The 16,815-nt window shown below is 36.7% G+C and overlaps 1 protein-coding gene across 2 annotated transcripts in view; it reads left to right on the top strand.

Annotated features, from left to right (window-relative positions):
- Positions 1-16,815, top strand: part of HLCS (holocarboxylase synthetase) — a 129,635-nt gene that overhangs the window by 13,538 nt on the left and 99,282 nt on the right. For both annotated transcript variants that reach the window (XM_035315754.1, XM_035315755.1), the window contains one exon: positions 1,648-1,830. In XM_035315754.1, the coding sequence (XP_035171645.1) occupies positions 1,648-1,830 (183 nt within the window). The remainder of the gene's footprint in view (positions 1-1,647; positions 1,831-16,815) is intronic.

Genomic DNA, 16,815 nt, shown 5'->3' with positions numbered 1-16,815 from the left:
TGTGATTGCTGTTTAAAAAACAAACAACAACAACCAAACAAACAGAACATCACTCCTTCCAAAAAGTGTGATGGTTAAGTTGAAGTGTTCATTTTTTTTTGTTATTGTTACTCTCTGTCTTCCTGGAGAAGGTGTGAGGGACCTTCCATGGCTGTGTTACAGGTAAATGTTTGCCACCGACTACTGAAATCTTCAGTTAGCTGGCTAAGGTTTTGAGTGATAGAAGGGATGACAAGATGTACCACTAAGTTTAGAAAATCTGGAAGTAAGGAACCTACCTGGGTGTATAGTCTATGCTATTAAAATGGGAGAGATTTCAGCCACTTCCCAGTAAAATTTTTAAAGTGAGCATGAAGATAACTTGCACATTTTGTTAGCCTCAGCAGCAGCGGAGATAAATGTGGTCGTTGTTGTTGTTTTCATTTTGCTTGTTTATTTTTAGCAGGGCTGTTCCCAATTGTATCACTTGCCTTACTCTGTCTTTGTTTTCAAGCAGCACATTGAGAAAAGCAGAGCAAGATCTATTTACCAATATTTAAGTAGATTAAGAATATAATAGAGATGTAGCTGAACAACCTTTATGGAAGGTTCTAGGAGATATTTTTACCAATATTTTAGTTATAGGAGAACAATCTCAGCAGCCCATACCACCCAGATGTAACTGCTTACTTGTCAGGTAGCATGCACTTTTTTAGCAATTACTCAATTCAGAAATATTCATCAGGTTTCTTAGAAGAGTTTTTGTCTCTCATCAGTTTATCAGATTAAATCTGCTAGTTTTTTGGAAACTGGTATATGTAGTAAAATGTTTATAGCTTTACGTTGGAAGTTTTGCCACCCATGTGCTCTATACTCATACTAGAAAATTGATTAGATACTGGTGCTATCCATTTCTGCAAGTTCCATGGTAAAACCTGCTTTGCTGTACCGTTTAAATTGATCCTTCTGCTGTAATAAAACTTAATACTGCAGAGGTTTTCCCCAGAAAAAGGGCATTACAGTGTAGCTTCAAAAATCAGATTAAAAGGATTAGAGTCATTTCATAATTTTTAATGACTTCCAGTCTGTATTTGAAAAGCCTTATTGTTTTCTCTTCAGGGGGCTGACAGTGACATCAGCTATTAAATATTCTGTCACAGACTAGTTGTTTCTCTTTTTTTCTGTGCTCTTCTGTTGTCCATATCTGTCCCCCCTACCTTCAGAAGACTTCTCTGAATTTCAGTAAAGTAGATCATCTATAAAAGATGAAGAACATGTTAAAATGTGCAAAGTTAAAATGTGCAAAATGAACACAAGTAACAGCTTGTGATTTTCATTACATGAATGTCCTCCAGGAGAATATCAGTTTATTTAGAAGGGATATTTTATGTAGTTTTCGAGAAAATTGTGTGCTGGGAACTGTGGTGTCTGAGCTGGCACCTACAAATGTATAGGTATTCCCTCTTTTATTAGGATGATAAATCTCTCTATGTAGGTATGATGAAAGCATGAGACTTTTAAATGACACTAGTCACGCTGGATAGTTCAGCAACCAGAGTCAAGACTGAGCTGCTTTTGGAATTCTTGTGCCCATCTCTCTCTGTCACTCTAAAATGTTTAATACCACTAGAATGATTTCTGACGTTCTCTTTGCACATATCCTGCCAGGTGCACTTGGAACTGGATATCAATTCTGTGGATTTCCAAACTGAACAGGATTTTAATTTGCTTAAGATGAGCAATACCAAGAGATGTGAAGTTCTCAAGGAGATCCTGGTATCACTTGGCCTGAGTTGTGAATTAAGTGAAATTCCTCCTTTAACGCCTATTTACCTTCTCTCTTCTGATGAGGTAAGGCTTCTACTTATATTTCAGTTGACTGAGATTTACCCTACAGGACAAATTCATAGTTCAGTTGAATACAGCTTGTTTCTTTCATAGTGTTTTTGTTTGGAGAGCTTTACATGTATATTACAAGTAAACAGGAGACTTAATTTCTACTTTGTCACTAGTTTGTTACCTGCTAATACTAGCTTTGAATTTAATGAGGAAATTTTTTGGGGTAACTTTTTAGATATATTTGCTATACTTGTTAACGAATTTTTGTGCTTATTTACATACTTCTATAATATCCAAACATAAGCTGTGGTAAAGTACAGAAAACTGGTTTATAAGACAGGATTTATTTTTCTTAAAAGCAGATAGAAAGTTCTGTATAGGCTGCGAACAAAAGATGAAACACAAATTATGGAGAATGGTATGGCAGACCAAAACTGAAAGACCAGAGTGAACAGGGAAGAGTGTCTAATTAGACAATGAAGAGCTTTATTCCTGAGGATGTTCTGGTATTTGTTGGAAACAGAGCAGTTCCTTGTAATTCAAACAGCTGACTGTATAGTACTTTTCAGTTTGAAACGGTGCTATGAAGAACTGTGAAGAACATAAAAAGAAGTAATTTTAACTTATTTTTCCTTTTTTTTTTTTTTTTTTTTTAAATACAACTTCAAACATGGGAGAACCATATTGTATTGATCTGAAGGGGTAAAGGAATAAGAGATTGAGAAGCAATATAGGCTACTCATGATCACCGAGGTGGTTGTTTCCAGCGCATTTAGCACTGTCACTTCATACTCCTAGCATGCTTGTCTGATTACTGCACAGAAAAGAGATGTCTGTCTTCAGTGGAGCTCAACTGTAAAAGCTTCTCCTTGGATGCCTCTTTCCATCATATAGCCAAACATCCTTGTTTGGCTACAGTGTCAAACAGTGAACAAAGGGACATATTACAGCTGAATGTTTTCATATGACTTGGATGGTATTTGAGATTTAGATTGTACTTTCAAAACACAGTACAGGCTCATTAATCCTTAAACTGCCTGAAAGGTGGGTATGGTAATCATTACATACCTTATAGATGGAAAAATATGTGATGTGTCACATTATTCATCGTGTGGCAGGCGGGTCAACAGCAGATCCAGACAAATTAGTAATTGCATAAGCCAGTTCTTTTTCAGGTCTCTTCAATTAATTCCATCTGCCCCTATGAATCTGAATGAGTTCAGCTTCTCTTGAGTAGTCCTTCATTTGACGATTCCATCATCCTGTTCCTTTCCCAGATCATGCTGGTGCACGTTCATGTTTGGGTGCAGTTGCCTCTGAAGATCAATGCAAAAAAGGCATTGAGTACTTCAACTTTTTCTGCATTGTCTGTCGCTAGGTTGTCTTCCCCGTATGTCAGTGCACCAGTGTTTTCCCTGAACAACTTTTTGGAATGTGTGAACCTGTGGTATCCCTTCTTGTTACCCCTACTGTCCAGCACTAAATTAGGTGGGTATTTTCCATCCTGAGTTTTGTCTGTAGATACCCAGATTATGTTTTTATATACTTCTCTCATTGCTTGTCCATGTTTCCACTGTGCACTTGTTCTTTTTATGTGTGTTAGTTCATCAAAAAGCTCCCTGTTTAGCCAATCAGGTCTGGTCTTCCTGCATAGCAGAATGGTTCAGTATAGACAAGTTCTTTATAAGTTTACTTTACAGATCGGTTGTACATCCTGGGTACCCTTCCCTTTGTGGTTGCTGTCCAACGAATCCTAATGAGTAATTCCTTGAATAAGCTGAAGTCTACTTTCCTGGGATGGAACTCTGCTGCTTACTTTTCCAACCTTCCTCCAGGTCATTGATTCTCATGGTTGCTGCAGCTGATGCTTCTGTCTGTTACCAGATTTAAAACAAGTTTTTCTCTGACTCTCAGCGGTAAACTCAAAAGAATCAGCTGTGTGGCAGCCAAAAACAAAACTAAAACTCATTTAGCCTTTCTGACAAATATTAAATAAGCTGTATACAGAAGACTTGGAGGTTATTGATCTCTTACTTTTTTGTGCCTTTTTTCCTTTGTTCCTTGTTGTGAGCATTGATCTTTCCCATGCACTTGCAATTTTCAAGCAATCATACTGTGTTATAAAAAAGTTTGCTAATTCTGTCCAAACTTGCCATCTAGTGGCATATTGCAGGTTGCAGGCCATTAAAGATATTTTTAAAATATATACTGTATAGTTAAATCTTATATCAACATTGTTTTTAAAATGTTGTTTTTCCACAGTAGTTTTTAAACAGTAGTTTTTCAGCACTCATATGTGTAGTCATTTTTTCAGTGTTTTTCACTTTGTCTCTGACATACTTGCAGAATATTGTGTGAAAGGAAGTTGCAACTGGTATGTATGAGCTACAGTTAATAATAAAGAAATAGCATATTAAAACAAGTAATGAATATGTAATACTTGAGCTTTCTAGCAAGTTATTTCTTTTTCTACATACATTCTGTTTTACGTGTTTTCTAACTTCCTAGAGAGCAAGAAGATACCATGAAATCTATCTGGTAGGTGAATAGTTTCAGAAATACGTAAGCGAGTTTCAGATCACAGTGTATTTCAGGAGTACTGGAAATGGAGATGAAGGAAACTGTCTTGCTAGCTTTATTATTCTTGAACTTCAATCTATTTTTTGTCACTATTTGTAGAAAGAGCTTTCCCTGTACAGGTCTCTGGGATGTGTCAGAGAGTGCATCCTGAGAGATTAAACAAGTTATGTTCATTGAGAATAAGAGATTTTTGGATGATTTTCTACTCCAGAACAAGAAATGCCATAATGAGTCGGATGATCAATCACTCTTAATGTCCTCTTAGCAGTTGCCAGTAGCGGATACTTAGGGGAAAATAGAAGAACGGCAGGTGTTCTCTGTTCTCCTTTCTAAGAGCTGGCAGTTCACTGACTTCCTGCCTGCCTTCCTGCTTTCCTTCCTTTCTGGAAGTCTCATCTGTACCACTATGTTTAAAAACCAGTGGTAACACATAACCTCATCAGAGTTTTCTAATTCATTTTAGAAACTATAAGCTCCTTATTCTTATGTGTGAGAAATAATTGATTATGCTCTGCATTTTCTATTTCATTAAGAAAAAAAAAAAGTTTTTGTCCTTTTTTAATTATTTGAATTTAGAGTGCTAGTTTGCTTAGTTTTTTTTCTTTCTGTAAGCTTCAGTTTACAGTAGCTCTGTTTCCTGTTCTGTGTGATTACCTTGATTTGTCCTCCCCACTCCCTTTCCTCCTTTATCACTTCACAGCTTCTATCAGACAAATTTCCTGCGATGTTGTGAACTTTAAATAAAATGTATTCAACTTTATTGAATGAATAAGTGTCTTCTCTAGTGTTTTCCTCAGCCTAAAATTCATGAACATTCTGTCTTTCTACATCATATTGCAATGCTGTTAATATTCCCATCCATATTAGGCTAACTGTTATAAATTTGATTTTAAACTAAGACTTAAAGTTCTTCTTGTCTGTTCTCTAGGTCGTAGAAGGTACCTTTTGTAGTAAAACTTTCAGCTGCTTGTGAGGGGGAGAGGTTGGAATTATTGTTATTTTTCTCCTTAGGATTTGTAAATTGAAATTTAGTTTGTAGTTCATATGGTTATCAAATACCTTAAAATCAGTCTTATTACATAGATTTAAAAAAGCTATCCAAATATCAACAGAACTGCCATTAGCTTTCTGAAAAATATGTCAAGCTAGAAAATATGATTTATTAAATTCTTGTGTGTGTCACTTTTCAAGTAATCTGACTGCTGTGATTGATTTCCATATCTCAAGGATTATCAGTTTTATTCTTTTTTTCATCTGTGTTTCTTTCATTTACATGGCTTTATCCAAAAATGGCCAGAGGTCTCTACCAGTCTGAGACTGAAATTCTGGTAGCTTTGAATTCAAGTAAAAGCTCTAATACTTGAATAATGGATGACATTGTCCATCTGTTTAGAGGTCTATATCTTAGCATGTGGAATTATGCTAGTCAAATCCTCAGCTAGCGCTGGCTGCTGTTGGTGTTGAATGATTTCTGTGACAGCGTGCACATTTTATTCCTGATCTCCTTTCTTGTAGAGTACAGGGTAATGGGCCTGGAAAGTAACAGCACTTGAGGCAACTCTTTCATCACAAGATTTTTTGCACTAAGGCTTGCAAGTATGGCTTACTTCAGATACACACATATGGACACTTTTAAATTCAGTTAACTAGGAAAAAAAACATATATTGATACTGTGGTACAGCAACAATGAAGGCAGTGTTTGAAGCAAAAGCAATGTAGTATGAATGGCAGGTTACTTGGTGGTTAAAAGTTCAGTTAAATCTGCACAACTTGTTGTTCTTAAAAGTAATTTTAATGAAAAGTATTGATATTGAAACACAGAACATTTCGTTTCCTCTCTCCTTGATACAGTGTTAAGCAAATTGCAGACTTCTGCATTGCTGTAAAAAGAAAATTCTATGTCACTGTGGTGCTGGGTGAAATCAAAGTGTTGAAACAAATGGTGATCAGTGTACGCCTGTTGTCTGGCACCCATATGTTCGGTGGCAGCTTCAAGCATAGAGATCTGATTTTTTCTGCAGCTTTGCCTTTAAACACTCAAATACTTACTCTTTCACATTGCCATCTCAAAGGATAATTTTTCAGACATAAAGGCTAGGATTGTATTTTATTGCTCTAAGTTTCAGCATAACGTATTCTGGGTTTCACGGAAACTTGAAACAAGAATTCACTCCTTGAAGAATGAGAAAGATTTGTTAGAATAGTGATTATTTCCATTAGGAAGTACATTACTCCCACACATTTGTTCATATGAAGCTTCTTCAAGTTGACTAGCAACTCAGGCTGTGTTAGGCTGAGTGACTTTTTTCAGTATCTTCCAACGGATGACAGCCAAACGATGAGATAGATATGGTCAGTCTTCATTGGTTTGGCTGAGCTAGTAACCATCTTTTAAACAATATGCTCTTCCAGAATAATAAATAGTCAATACAAGCACATTGTCTGAAGTTTGAGGTTGGGGGGTTTTAATTTTTGTTTATTGGAGACAGAATAATTTAACATCTCTTGAATTTCATACCTTCTTTTAAAGGACACCTTCAGGTGAAGAATGCCATGCTCAAAAGAATAATGCAGAACAAAGATGACTTTGTGTATCTGAATAACTCAGGTACTTTATAGCAGAACCATTTAGACCAATTTTACATCTTGAGATGCAGTCTTAAGTTGTGATTCTGTGGTGCCATCGGCTGTTTTGAAATTCCATATCCATTATGTCAGCAAAGAGTATGAAGTCACTTTATCCTGAATAAATCTTTCTTTGAGGATGGGAAATTTGAACTCTTAGCTAACACTATAATGAACCTAGATTTCAGGGTACATTTTGGGACAATTGTTTCTGAAATATTTCCGTATATGTTAGTGCTTATTGTAGAACTTGAGATTCAACTGCAAAACTGCAGATTTTTTAAAAAAGATCCAGTACTGAAGTGAGTGATGGTTATGCTAAAATTCAAAATCTTGATTTTGATGGCTATCCTATTTTTTGTACTTCACATCTTGAAAACAAGAGGCCTGCTTATGCTTTCCTACCATCCTTAAAGTGTAGCTTCATTCCTGCCTTTTAGCAGTAGTACAAAAACCAGGAGCCCTTTGGAAGTATTTATTCCAGAAAGGAAATTTGCTCCTTTCTTTTGCTCGGGTGTAATTGGAGAGCTGAGAAAAACATTGAATGAAACACATGCTCTTGTGAGGTATCTGAAAAGATCCTGCTGATCACTGATGAACAGTTTGTGTCCAAAGTATTTTACTTTTGTTAATGTATCATTTCAATTGATCAGTGAATCATTGCCAGAAAACTTGACAGTACATGAAAAAAAATAAAAAATAAAAAACCAAAGCCCTGCCATGTAGATGCGGCAATGTAAATGCAGCTGTATCAGTGAAATGTCTATTTTCTGGAATAACTTATTCTTTTGGGAAAACTGCTTAGACAAAACAGTGCATTTGGCAAACCATTTGCATCCTGACAGGTAGGTTTTTGTTTGTTTGTTTTCCTTTCTTAGGTGGCTTTCTGAAGAATTTATCTGTGAAACTTAACCCCAGGATTGATAACAGTAGTATCAATTCAAACATATTTGTAACTTAACTTCATGTGTTTATTTTCTTCTATAATAAATTCAGTCAAAGTTATTTGTTGGCTTGAAAAATCTGAGTTGCATATGTGTAGGGAGGGTGGGTTTGCTTTTGTTTGTTTTATATTTGTCCACTTATTCCTCAAATTAACTGTGTTTCTTTATAACAAACCCAAACTATTTCAGTGTTACTGTCATTCATTTAAAAACTGTGTGTATCAATATGAGATTCTAATAATAGTCCCCAATTCTGCTGTTGTTTTTATATGGTTCTGAACAGAATGACCCTGTAAGAGAGCTATTTGGGACTTGCTTTGGCACTTCAGATCACTGTTGGACAGAAGAATATAGGAAGCATTCATCTGAAAGCTGATTTTACCCTGACTGAGGTGTAAGCCGCTGCAAATTCCTGGTTTACAGTATCTCAGGATGGCTGAGGTTGTTAGGGACCCCTGGAGGCCACCTGCACCAACCCCTGCCCAAGCAGGGCCACCCAGAGCAGGCTGCCCAGGCCCAGGCCCAGGTGGCTTTTGGAGATCCCCAAGGAGGAGACCCCACAGCTCTCTGGGCAGCCTGTGCCAGGGCTCCTCACCCACACAGCACAGAAGTGCTGCCTTGTGCTCAGGGGGAGCCTCCTATGTCCACTAATAAAGAAGAGAGAAGCTTGCCAGCTCCATTCTCTGCAGGTTCACCTTGGAAAAAAGCCAGACTTGGAACTGCTTGTCCTATGTAGGGCTTTTTAGGCACCTTCCCCATGATAGTACTGGACATAAGACTCAAAGGCATGGTGGCATACATTGTAGAGATTTAAGCTGGTACGGTTTTTATTTCATATTTGGATGGCTAAAAGAATGATTATGGTCAGTTACTGTGGCTCACCAAGCACAAGATAATTTCTTAATCTGCAGTAACTTGATAGCATAATTGTGAGGAGGGTTGGTCTTCTGTTTTCTGTGCTTTCCCTCTCTAGCATACAGAAAGAGGGACAAACCATGAGACTTGAAGACAGGTGTAACATTAGTGAGGAGAGGAGAAGGAAATCTGTGGATGGGAAGGAAGATACTGCTTCTTGTACTTCTTGTATCTCAGAGAACAGGAGATTTGTAAAGCCTGTAATAAAGGAGTAAGATGGGCAGAGCTGAAATAAGTAGTCTGTCTTTCTCCATTTTCCTGTCTTCTATTATTCTATATACCTTTATTAGCATAGTTTCCTATTATAGATCAGCCAGTTCTTCAGTAAAAATTTTAAACGTTTGAGTTCCAACTATTTGGCAGAGAGAGAAAAGCTGAAATGACGTTGAGTTTCTACAGTAAACTTTGTGTCACACAGTCCAGGGCAGGATGCTTTTCAAAGCTAGTTGTATGCCAAGGCATTCTGTCAGTCTTTCCTGGCAATAAAGAGATGTTAGTGGGGTTCCCAGTCTGCTTAAACCTAGCTGTGACAGAAACACCCACCCTGTTCTTGCCACCTCCCCGCTGGCAGGCCAGGCAGTAGTAATGAAGCGGGAACTTGTGAGGGACTGAGAGTGTTGCTGTGACAGGAGGAAGGGGATGTCACAGGGGAGGTGAGATAAAGGAGCTTGGGAATACAGTGGCAGAGTGATACCAGCTCTAAGTATAACAGCAGTAGGTAATTTTATGGGGTGCAGCAATGACTTGAAGAGTAATGGGTAGCTTTAGATTTGCTGTCTGACACCTATATTCTTCCCCACAGCTGAAAGAAGTGATGGGAGCATGACAAGGGAAGGGAAGCAGCACACTACCGTCACAGAAAGAACATCAGTGCTATGTTGGACTTTCTTCTTCCTCTCCTAAAGCCTTGCAGCCCCACACAAATAAGGGAGGGGGACAGGGAAGGGGCAATGCTTTCTGAATGTTCAGGTCTCTGCTGATCTGGCTGGTCTTTCCAGTGGCCTTTTCAGTTTCATTGTCTGTGAACAGGAGCAATCCTCTGTCTCCAGAGGTTGAAGAGAATGCATATTCTTGGCTCTCCTTAGATGAGTCAGTGAGGATTATAATACTGACATCTTGCCTTGAAAAGTTTTTTTATTTTATGCTGAAAAATAAACTTTCACCTCTGCTGCTGAGAAGCATTTAGCTGATGCTGTTGAGAAAGAGAGAGAAAGCATGGGAGATGTCTGTATGTAAGGGTATTGGACAAAAAGACAAAGAGGAGTACTGCACTTAACCTCAGCCACAATTACAAGAAACTGGGCTTTCATGGCTCTGTTTAGACACTTCATTTTTAGCTAGTCTTATAGTCCAAAAGACTAAGAAACTATAATATATATATATATACATATATTTTTACTAACTTTTGAGACAAAATTTAAATATCCAATAGAAAGTCCTATGCTGACTAGTCAAGGCTTGGGTTCTTACTGATAACTGAGTTTGCTTCTGCTGGCTTCTGGAAGTATCAGAAGGCTAAATTATTTCTCAACTACTTTTTCACTCATACATGTTTTTTCAAGCTCAGTATGGATCTCTTTATTGAAGAAAGGCTGGCATGCTGTGGGTATTTTCAGTGAATTCAGTAGGGATCAGGCTGTCTAGCAGTGTGAGATTCCTGTATTGATCAGCATCCCTGCACAGCTGAGCTTTAGCAGTGTCGGCATTACAATAAAATCACCAGGAATCCATACTGCTCTGAAAACCTGAAAGCAGTTGAGGCTTTTTATGCAGCTTTTTGAGTGAGGGAAGGTACCTAACCGCTAGGGGTCACTTATTAGCTGGATTTAGAAAACACATAGTAAAACCAAAAATATGGAAGGGATGGAAAATATTTTTGCACATTGTGTTGTGTATAGACTTGTGTTAAAAATATTTGTGTGTTTGTAGCAACTGGCCTGTATAGCATTCCCTCAGTTTTCAAACTACTTTGTAAATTTCACAAGATCGATGATATGTAGTGTCAAAATACTGTAAAAGATTTTCAATTAAAAAATCTTGATGAGAGACAAGGGGGACTCCAAACGTGGCACCAAGTAATTCCAGGTGGTTGCTTTCTAAAGCTATCCTTTGCCTTTCTGCTATTTATCTTCAGGGAATACTTACTATGTATTGCTTGGGGAAAAAAAATATATATATGGCAAACATTCCCTTTATTTTATACTTCTCTATTTAAAAATGTTTTTTTGTTTTGTTTTGTTTTGTTTTTTGGTCTTACATAATAGCAGCACATGTGCTGTTTATGTTAATCAACAGTGAATCACATTTGTAGGCACAAAATAGTGAATGGCATACAGTTTGTAAACAACTTTTGACTACGTATTGAGTCAATAAATGGTTTGGCCGATCATTTGGAAAATGCAAGAAGCTTTGAGGAATGAAAGGAAATGCCTTGTTTACAGCAGCATCCATAAAAAGGGTCTTTATGCTGCTGTAAGAACTGAAAGTTAGTGCTTTTGTACCAAGTAGCAGTTAATCGTATTGTACAACTAGTTCTGTTATGAAATTGTTGTGTGCTGGCATCTGAGCAAAGTACAACTTAATAAAGACTATTCTGTCATGCTTCAACAGTTGCTTCATTTAAGTCAACGTGCATGATACTTCACAAGCATTTTCTTCAATAGGCATGTACTTTTGGTACTGTGTAGAATGGAAAACAAAAGGCATCCAGAAATTATAATAACGTAATATATATATTTAAAAATTCTGGAAGTGTTCATGTTTTCTGTTAACTTTTCACCCCTTAAGTTACAGAGAATAGCATTAAGGTTGAATACTCTTCCTTGAGCATAGGTAATTCAGCACGAGTGGTGCGTGCCAGTGCGTGAGGCTGAGTTTTCTTGGGTTTAGTTTATCTTTGAGTTTGCAATAAGAATCTAAATAAAATATGCTGAAATCCGCAATGGCAGACTAATGCAAATTCATGTTGGCTCTGTGTCTAGCACAGGCACACATTCTAACTTAATGTGAATGCTGTAATTAAAGTGACTGGTTTTGGATTTTGTTTCAGCACTCTCAAGTTGTAACCGATAAACCTTTTGGAGTCAGAGTTCAGAGGGTGCTGCCTTTGAGCAGATGGGTGATTTTAGATAGCAAGAATCCAGAACTTGTGACAAACGCTCTGGAAATCCATGGCAATTTGGCATTGATTCGTTTACTATGACCTCACTGGTAAAGATCTGACAAAAGTGGAGTATTTCCAAACTTGAAAAACTTGGAGATTCTCTGACTGTCAGTTTGGCCTGTAGCTAATTTATGTAAGCGAGACTGGGAAAATGAGAACAGGCTTGGCATCAGCTGGAGTCCTGTGAGATGCTATCATGTTACCATTGCTCAGAAATGACGATACATTTCCACAATGAGAAATCATCATAATGGTTATCTAACAATTTAATTAAGGCTTGTTTTGTATATTTACTTTTAAACAAATTATAGCTACATGACACAAGATTCTATATTTTAAATAAAGAGAAAAGTTTTAGAAGTATATAAGCAAGAGGAAATACAAGTCTATCCTTATATTGCTCTTCAAAGAAGACGAACTGCAAACTTTGTGTTATTTAAACAGTGCATTTACCACATTGAGGTCTTCCAAACATGTTTCTTTGACTCTTAACAATTATCTGACAGTTCAGCTACCCAATAATGTTGTTGATACTTTATGAAGAAGTTTGTTATCATCCACAACACAAAGCTTTTTAGTTAAGTTTGTTGAGCTGATATTTACTCTGGAAAATTAAGATGGGAGTTTAATTAGGACTCAGTACAGAGTGGTGCTAGCCAATTCTAATTGATTTAGAAGACATTCCAGTATTCTCAGAGTTTGCCATACAATAGTTTCAAGTGGAGAAGATAAAGCCTGCAAAAAATATTTAAAGTGTGACTTGTGTCAGTAGTTGATAGGAAGAGATTGACTTACAGATTCTGTTGTATTTACTTTTTGACGGTTCATTTTAAGAAATGATTTGAGGTTTCTGACATGTTGAGGAAATCCTGAAATTCCAGGTGCAGTGGGAATGGAGTTTGGCATGTGACTATCTGGCTGACATTATGCAGTTCTTATAGTGAAAAGCTGATTAAAGAACAGCTGCTAGCTTAAAGCAGACATTTGGTCTACTTTCTGCTATAACTTTCCTATAAAAGCTTTTTTCATTTGCATTTTAGTCAGTCTTCGCAAGTGGAACATATTCCAAATTAGTAAATCACTGTACTTGGTTACTTGACAATTGTAGTGGTGACATTAAGTACAGAGGATTTACACAAGTATTGAAGCAAGACTTCACAAGTATTCAAAGCAATTAAGTAAAAAAAAAGTCAGAATAAATCTTGTTCTCACGATACGTGTATTTTTTCTTCTGCCAGTAAAAGTATCCTCTTTTAAAATGCTGTGTAGCTAAGTCCCTCAGGCAAACCTGTATTCTTACGGTTAGATTATACAGAACTGTGCTTACAGGATTGCACAATTTAATCCTAGTAATTACAACCAATTACTGTTTTATCTGTGCCAACATTTCGTTGTATACCAGAGAATCAATTTGCTGACAATTTTGTACCTGTGTGGTACCAAGTCTGTATACAATTACATCTTATTTTATTATCCATACTGGCAACCTCAGGTTTCAGAAATTAAGCCAAGTCCTCTTCCTTTACCCCTTCCTTAATGATACAGTAGAAATGATGAAAATGACACAGGCCTAGAGAAAAAAAAAAAGAAAAGTCGAGAAGTGAGCTATTTATCTAGTGTTCAAATTGGAGCATGCTCTTTGACTGATAAGAACTTTTTTTGAGAGTGAAAAACCTCAGGAGGAAGAGCTAGTTGATCTGCTTTGATACTGGATGAAAGGGAAAACAAATACCACGTGGGAGGAGAAGAGAGGGGAAAGGGGCAACAGCTGAAGAGGCAGAGGTAAGGGGCAAGACTTGACCATGTAGAAAATAGCTTCTATTGCTGCATATTCTAGCATTCCCTGCAGCTGCTAGTTACAATGCATGTCTAAAAAAAATTGGCTATAAAATCTGTGCTGCTTCTGGACTGATGTTTTCAATGGGATATAAAGTACAGGTCAGCATTCAATTTTTTTATGTTGTTTTGTAGACAATTATTTTCCTTGTCTAGTGTGTATTGTGTCCCCATTGTATGGCAAATTGTATTGTTGAACTTAAATATTTCAAATACTAATTCAAAATATCCTTAATTTGCAAAAACCGACTGCCTGTGCAATTAAAATAATTAATTCAAAGCCAAACCGTAGCAGGATCAGTGTTCAGGAAGCTAGCGCAGTCTGTCCCTGCTTGTTTTTTCCCTGCAATTTGTTGGTTGCCATATAAAGGTTACAGGTTTTGTACCTGTTGAGAATTAAGATTTGAAGGAAGAACAATAGATCATTTTATAACTCAAGTCTTCAGAGGCAGGTGCACAGACTGCAGAGTCTCAAAACATTCATCAGACAATGTAGGTTTTTGCTGACCTTCTTCCTTTCAGTACAGACTTTATAGAAAGTGAATACTATGTTTTAACTACAGAGAAGCTAAATAAAAATAAAGTGATTTTTATTTGCTAAGATCCAAATATGAGGATAATTGTTGGGATATAAAGCGTATTCCTGTGTAGTATGCATGTTTTCTTTTTCCTGTTTTGTCATGATACCTTTTTACATGTTATGCCTACAATGAAACAACTGATCATAATTTCTTTGTAAATTACTTAGTAATGGAGGATGTAGGTCATAACTTCAGTAGAAGACATGAGATTAATCTCACTGTAAATTTATTCGAAAGGAAGAACAATAGTCAGGGAAAACATACCACCATCTCTTCCACTTTAAAGAACTGTACTTGGGTGTTATCCACCTAATGTACAAAAACAATTTTTCATAATTGAAAAAAAATTTGAGATGCTCATAATTTTAAGGTATAGAGAGAACTATTTTGTGGGAATGTGTCTCAGCATTTCCACGTAGTCAGAATCAACAAAAATAAATTCCAGGAGACGTTTCTGAAATCCGTTTATTTGATAAGGAGAAATAATTGGGTTTTGCTGCATAATTTTCAAGATTAAAAACAAAAATCACATATGGCATGTTTTGTCTTTATGACTCATTATATGAAATAAGTAATTATCCATGCATTTTTCTGGTCTGGAAGATGTACTTTTTTTCTTTCTGAAATGGGAGTGTTAGTATTACGATTAGGTCATGCACCACAGCTACCTGACAGAAACAGCAGCTGCAGAGGTGGAAGTTATCTAATTACTTTTCCATTTTTTGGACTGCATTTTAAATGTTCATTTATTATTTGCTTTTTCATTGCTATTGTATTACAGTAGAGCAAATGCTTATTGCTATCTTTCACTTATATAGAGAGGGGGTGGCCGAATACCAAAGTTAACAAGCAGTATAAGCTGCAAATTACCATAAATGTGTTTGTTTGTTTGTTTTTGGAATACCTGAAAATACTTAAAATTCTACTTTTGTCTTTAGAATGCTTCAGCAGTTGTTTCAAAGGAGTGTGTTTGATAGCAGAAATACTTTGAACTGATTATGAAAGATGATGTGTCTTTCATGGGAGAATAATTCATTGGAGTCGAGGCATGTGCAACATCTCTGGCTCAAATATCCTTGTGATGTAGATGGGTAGAAGAGATAATAACCTTATGTTTGTTGTGTTTGTTGTTTCTCTGTCTGCTGCTGGCCACTACTGGAGAAAAAGCTACAGGTTTAAAGAGGCCTACTGTCTTGATCTGACTGCTGCTCTGTCCTTACAGCCATGTTATTTGAGCAGCAGCAGCTTTTCAGAAAAGCTGCCCCTTTCTGCACAGTCATTAGTTATTTTTTTTTCATTTGAAGGGGAAGTTCATCGGGTTTTGTAATTATGGGAAACTTTTCCTTCTAACCATTTTAGCCATAGGCAACATCTGAGAAGCAGCAATGTTTAATCTGGTATTTCAGTTAAATTATATGGATGAATAGCTAGCAACGATATGGATATGCTTTTGTTATCTCAGCAGAAACCAGTTCCTTTTGGAGCTGGGAGTGGACTTCAGTTTTCTCTAAATATTTTCAGGATTTTTCTATTCTACACGATCCACTCTGTCTAATGATGCTGTCCGTTTAGCAGTCCAGCAATAGCAAGTTAGACACTTTTGAACTGCAGTAAACCTTACGATAACTAGTGCTATCCTAATTGCTCCATACGAAACAATCTTCTGTTCAGAGAAGTCCCTTCCTCTTAGCAGCATATGTTAATTTACTGGTAGAACATTACTTTCACAGTGACTGTCACGTCCCTGATTTGAATAATAATATTAGCTAGACAAACTGAAAGTACACATCAAGCTTTAAACTATTAAATGATAATCACTTTGCTCAGTCTCTTGTTTCCATGGCTGTTTGATTCAAGGAACAGAGACCCAGATTGTCTCTGTTTCACAAAGGATAAATTAATCATTAGGTGTCACAAGGCTGAACATACAGACTTTCTCTGTAGCTTGAGTTCATTAGCCTGGATGGAACTATTCTGGAAATACATTTAATTTTTTTTTTTTTATTTTTTTTTCAGTGGTTGAGGTAATTCCTGAAACTTTTTACCTTAGTGTGATTTGTTTTTAAAAGTTAACCATCTGGTTTGGGAATATTAATCAAGAGCCTTCAACAAAGGTGGTTCATATTTAATCAATTAAAAGTTCATCTTTGTGGTGGATATGTGCAGAGCTATTTTGTAGCCTTTCAAAGCGTTTACTTCATTCAGTCCAGGTTCTTGACTTGGTAAGTGTAGTCTGGGTAGGATGTTGTAGTCTTTGTAGTTATTTCTCTAACATTCTTGCCCAGACCTTGGCCATTTTTCTTTTTAGTATTACAACAGGGCTCTGAAGTTCAGCTTCTACCACTTGCCATG

Source organism: Oxyura jamaicensis, chromosome 1 (assembly GCF_011077185.1).
Source record: "Oxyura jamaicensis isolate SHBP4307 breed ruddy duck chromosome 1, BPBGC_Ojam_1.0, whole genome shotgun sequence".
Taxonomy (NCBI): domain Eukaryota; kingdom Metazoa; phylum Chordata; class Aves; order Anseriformes; family Anatidae; genus Oxyura; species Oxyura jamaicensis.
The sequence above is the reverse complement of the archived record's forward strand: the minus strand, read 5'-3'. Positions and strand labels throughout refer to the sequence as shown.